Below are 5,822 nucleotides of genomic sequence, written 5' to 3' on the forward strand. Positions count from 1 at the left end.
GAAAGGTAGACCTACCTTGTTCTGAATCAAGTGTTGCTGCAGATGTTATGACAGATGTTTTCAACACCTCCTCTGCCACTGCCATCTTTGTTCCACCCTCCACATCTCAATCCATGGATACAACCTTCATCACAGCTCAACTACTACATACTGAACAGAAGATCACACAAGCTAGCTAAAACTAATCTAGCCTATTATGAAGGGTTGAAAGCTCATTACGAGAATATGCTTGGTAAAGCTATCTCTTCTGGACAAAAAAAAAAGGGAGATGATGGTGATGAGAATGATGGCTCGTCTGAGAGCAATAAATTTTAGATTGGCTTAGTTGGTTTAGTTTAAATTTTGTTAGTTTAAGTTTGCTTCTATTTTGGTTTTATTATTAGGTGCTAAGTTGTTTTGCTCTGCTCCTAATCAACACTGTTTTCTCTTATTTGTGTTCTGAATGTCTTATTTGTTTCTCCTTTTATACATGATTGATGATCCGAAGTATTGTAGCTAGATGTCGCTAACATATTGGGACAACACCTCTACTTATACTTAAGGAGAGAATCTGTTCTTATATTCAGGGGGAGTTTTGAAATTTAAGTGGAGTTGGGAAATGCGATGATTTGTTTTGAATTTAATGTGTGTTGTCCAGAAAGGCAAAAAGGAGGAGATCATTGAAAGAGATATTTTATTCCTTCAATATTCCTTATGCCTAAAAAGATTTTATTTAAAGTCTTTTGTCTTTCTAGGACATGAAGTATCTTTGAGATAGAGTGTTAAATTATTTGTTTCCTTATTTAACTAGATTTGAGATATTATTGAGTTTATAATCATAACATTTATTATCTCACATCTAATTGTTTGATTTCTCAATATTTGTCGATTTGGTTTGATCAAATCTAGAAGAATCCTATGCATACAAGGAAACAAAGAAGAGAAAGATTCTTGCCTATATATTGAAGAAGGCGTGTATTACGAGAGAACGACTGATATAGAGTTTTTCTAGAGAGCTTATGCACGTGCATTCTGAAGTTTTTCTAAAGCTTATTTTGGGTTATGTTCTTACTTGATTGTCTTGAAGATTTGAGAGCATTAGAGATCGGAGATTTATGTTGCTCTCGTGGTCGCGTTTTGGCATCAAGAATTCAACTTCTTGCTCTATTTTCTTTATTTTATCTTACATAGAATTTTTAAGAGTTATTTTGATTTTTTTTTATTTTCTCACATGTTTTTTAGGAAATTAAGTTTGACAATAATTCACTAGTTTTAGGGTTATGTAAACTCTTTGATTGTTTTCTAGTAAAATTTTTGCCTTGAGGCGTTGCAAGAGTATAATTTTATATTTTTGCTTAAATATATGAGTCTATTTATTTGGTTGCTAGTTTACTTTATTCACGTTTTTATTATTTTCCGCTGCATATTACTCAATGTGTTATTGAAGGTATTGTCAACACCTTATGACAACATTTAAAACTGTTTATGTGCAACCAATTATCCCTTACATATACAATGCAAAAATTTTACGCATATATTCATACTTTTATATTAGGTAAAAAATAGATGGGATAATCTTACTGACAGAGAAATGAGAAACATGTGGAATGAAAACTTTAACTTGTCATGAGTTTTACTCATATCGAGCTTTAAATCTACAAATCCTGATTTATTCTTCATGTTGTTTCATATCCAATGCATGCACTCAAAACCCACGACCACATTATCCAAAATCAACCGTCCTGGTGTAAAATTGGAAAATATTGTTTTGATTTGAGATCTGAAATTTCTTATTCACGATTTAAACCAAATAAAAAAAATCAACAAATTAAATATGCTTATGATATGATTTAAAATGAGTAATATGCCTCTTTACAAAATAAACTTATCCGTGTATATAAATATATTATCTTCAATTTGTTCCGTTCAGACTATTTTCTTCTTTTTTTTTTCTTTCTTTCTTTTTTTTTTAAGAACCCGTTCATAAGCTCTTTTTTTAAAGCTATTTTCAAGAACAAGAATTACGTGACCATGAACTGTATAATTGATGTTTATGACTGTACGTAATTTATAATATTTTGATTTTATAACAAAGAAATTGGCAATTAAGAAAAGTTTTGCGGTTTGAATCGAAACAAAATAGTAAACTTTTGATTCTGGAGACCTTGATCGTGTAGCCTCGTCCCACTATTTGCTTCGATTAATTGTCAAACAAAAATCTTTAGTCGAAACAAACACAAATTCTTACAATAATCTATTTCAAAATCAAATGCTAGCATAACAATTGTTCAAAACAAAACATTTTCTCCTTTGTAATCAATGACACGAACACGAAAAGCGTCGTTTCCATTTTCATGTTGATGCCGTTGAATTTGCTTGGCTGAGTCCACCAATGATATTTTACACTCATTCAACTCGATGTATTGAAGCAAATCTATTTCTCCTACGCCACTAGGAAACTTATCAATCCAAATGGCACGATCGAGAATCAAGCTTTCGAGGCATGGGAAGTGCTCTTTCTCCATTTCCCACTTCAGTAAATAATCAAGCTTTCGAGGCATGGGAATAGAAATACTTGAGTTGAGGAAATTGACCTTCCTCTGTTTTCCCACTTCTAGATATAGCTTCTTTAGACCCATTGGAAAAACATGCTTCCATGTCATTGAGTAATCTGTAGAGAAGTTGTAGTACATGCGGATTTCTAAGTCCTCGAGGTTTAGTAACTTGGAAAGCCTGTCGAAATTAAAATCACCCCAATTACGATTCTCCATATAATATCCAACTTTCAATTTCTTCAGATTCACAAGTATTCTGATCATCTCTTCCTCGAATATAAAATCAATCACTGTCTCAATTGTTTGTAGACCACTTTCGTAAACAATATTTCCTATGTCAGAGGGATAGGTTAAACGAAAGGAGGTTTCCCAGATCAGAAGCCTTAACTTCCACGCCTTTAAAATTTCATATGGTACTTCTAATATATTACGGCCTATTCCGTAGTTCAAAAATACACGAACAACTACAGTTTCGAGATTGGGATGTTTTGATATCAAGACTGGCAGTTCACGATAGCTGGATGGGGGTGAGCTTAAGGAAAAAGCAAAGTACCATAAATTGACGAATGTAGAGAATACATAGGAAATATTCTCCGAATAAGCACGGGGTGCATCCAAGATACAGACGTGCCTAGATCGTACATGTAGACTTGGAAATGATAGTAAGCTCTCATCAAATAGAATTGAGCGTACGCTCAAATCGTTTATATTCAATTCGGAACATCTCTCGATGATATGAATTTTGAGGCGGCGATATGGATTCTCTATGAATTCTTTATATGGATACCTTTTGGAACGCACATGATGATGAAAAAACCACTCTTCTTCAGCTTTTGTTATGCAAATCTCCCTCAACATATCATGGATTCCAACCGTTTCGAGTTTCCCATCCGGCCCTTTCTTGCTCACTAACACCAAACTTCTCTCCACAAGATCCTCCAAATAACGTTCCCCAACATCTTCCAAGCATTTGAAGTGATGGTTTGGTTTCAGAAATCCCTCGGCAACCCACAACCTGATTAGCTTCGAAACATCTATATCAGAATCTTCTGGGAAAGCTGCAATGTATAGGAAACATGGTTTTAGTCGAAGAGGCAACCGATCATAACTAAAACAAAGTATCTTTGAGCATTGAAGCGCAATTGTAGGCTCTCTAGAACTTATATTTTCCGAAATATTTCCCCACACTTGTTCGCTCATCACGTTGCCTGAAGAAAGGACTAGTCCTGCAACCACCACGATGGTGAGTGGAAGTCCGCCACAATCTTTGGCAATCTTTTTCCCGACTTCCACGAGTTGGGGAGGACAAGAATATTGTTGTCCGAAAACCCTTTCTCGAAGTAGTTTCCAACTTTGACCAGCCAACTCCAATATTCTACTCGTCAACAAGATCCTACTTCCATTGCCGTCATCTGGAAATAACATCTTCAAATCGTTCCAAGCCTTTGTACTCCATATATCATCAATCACAACGAGATATCGCCTTCCAATGAGATTTTGATACACTATTTTTGCGAGTTCTGCTTCGCTCTTATCCCAAGATTATTATGTGTGCTCTGATACCATAAATATAGTGATCCTTACCAAGATCACCTACTAATCAGAAACTTAAGCATGCAATTAACTTAATAAAACAGTAAACCAGAATAAAACTGCGGAAGCAATAAACATTATACAATTCCAAAGAAAAGGAATTTGCAGATACCCAAATAGTTTATACAACCAAATCGAATAGTGTATTATCACAATACATCAAAATAAAATCCTAGGCGAAGCTCCACCTGGCCAACCACTGTCTAGTCCCTCCTGGATCCACACGCCTCATCAAATCGCAAACCTGCCCCATGGAATAGGGTGTCCAGATACACAAAGTACGAGATGTGAGCATAAAACGCTCAGCACGAGAGTATGAGTTTACATGCATGCAAGTGTACCCGCCTACTGAACTATAGGCCAAGAATCAGATAACAAATACAAATCGGGCCCAGGTATGTAGCACTTGTGCCGTCTCTTCAGGAGGTGGCTCCCATACCGAATACCAGTGGATACTCCGGACCCAAATCGATGGAAGTCCATCCACTAACAGGATAGGGTAAAACCCTACTACCAGAAATTTCAAAAGAGATAGCTCAATATGCAAATGTATGCAGCATAAAATCATGTCATGTAAATCATGCAGTCACATAACACATGCATACTCAGTTAGGATATCTCGAACAGTACTTTCGTACCTCAACTACTAGGAAAGCTCTACCGGTTCTAGGTTCACACCTATAGTCCGCGCTACAATGCCAAATGATACTAATAACATTAAAGTGCTCTAAAAGCTTTGACTAAGCTATTGCATACTCCTAAATATTTTTAGGAAGCAAAAGCTATATCTGGGTCCGTCGTCAGCTCTTTGATGTCGATGCCCCTAGAACTTGGGCACAACTCCGCTGCGACTCCCGAACGCCTTGCTGACCCCCGAACCAAGCCTAGGAAGGCTAGAACTACTAATATAAGCTTAAAAGGAAAGAGAACTCACGGAATTGGCAAGGAAAAGTGAAGCCTCGACTCTATATTTATAGGACACAATCGGAACCTCCGATGCAGCATCGGAGCTTCCGTTGTTGCTTATCCGCCATGGGGCAAAATCTCATTGGCTGGTTGCGGATAGGGGATATCGGAACTGATAAGTGTATTTTATACACTTAATTTATATATGATTTTAATTGTTAAATATTTGTTTCGAGCAGATTTATGAGGTGTTTTGTTGTTTTTGTGCTTACAGAGAATTATTGATTTTATTTGGAAAAGTGAAGAAAAATAAGAAAAGAAGAGAAAATTAGAAGAATAAAAGAAAGGAAAAAGAAAAGAAGAGAAAATTGAAGAGAAGAAAGGAACGATCAGATGGAAGAAAATGGGCTTTCTGATTGGGCCTTAAAAGTTTAGCGCTAAAACAAGCGCTGATGAGGAAGGGAAGAAGAGCTATCGCGCAAGATTTGGAAAAGCGAGAGAATTGAGATTTCGAGATCAAGGCGCGCCCGCGCTTTTTATATAAACTGACATTAATATCCCAACATGTTCTTCCTTATTTTGTAAAGTCAATTGATGTATTTAAATTTTGCATACTTTCTTATTTATTAGATATATTAGCATGACATAAATACAAATAAAATTATTTTACGACATAAAAAATATTATATTATTATAACATATAAAACTATATCTAAAAATGTTATTTTAAAAAACTTTAAAAATTATGTCACTGAATATTTTAATTATAATTTTATGCTTTTTTAAATG

General features: G+C 35.4%; 1 protein-coding gene across 1 annotated transcript; it reads right to left on the reverse strand.

Annotated features, from left to right (window-relative positions):
- Positions 1-2,267: 2,267 nt before the first annotated feature.
- On the reverse strand, positions 2,268-3,959 carry LOC140879094 (putative late blight resistance protein homolog R1B-23). The gene has a single exon (XM_073282741.1). It carries the CDS (start codon positions 3,957-3,959, stop codon positions 2,268-2,270), a length of 1,692 nt encoding a protein of 563 aa, XP_073138842.1.
- Between the last annotated feature and the right edge of the window lie 1,863 nt (positions 3,960-5,822).

Source organism: Henckelia pumila, chromosome 2 (assembly GCF_033568475.1).
Source record: "Henckelia pumila isolate YLH828 chromosome 2, ASM3356847v2, whole genome shotgun sequence".
NCBI lineage: Eukaryota > Viridiplantae > Streptophyta > Magnoliopsida > Lamiales > Gesneriaceae > Henckelia > Henckelia pumila.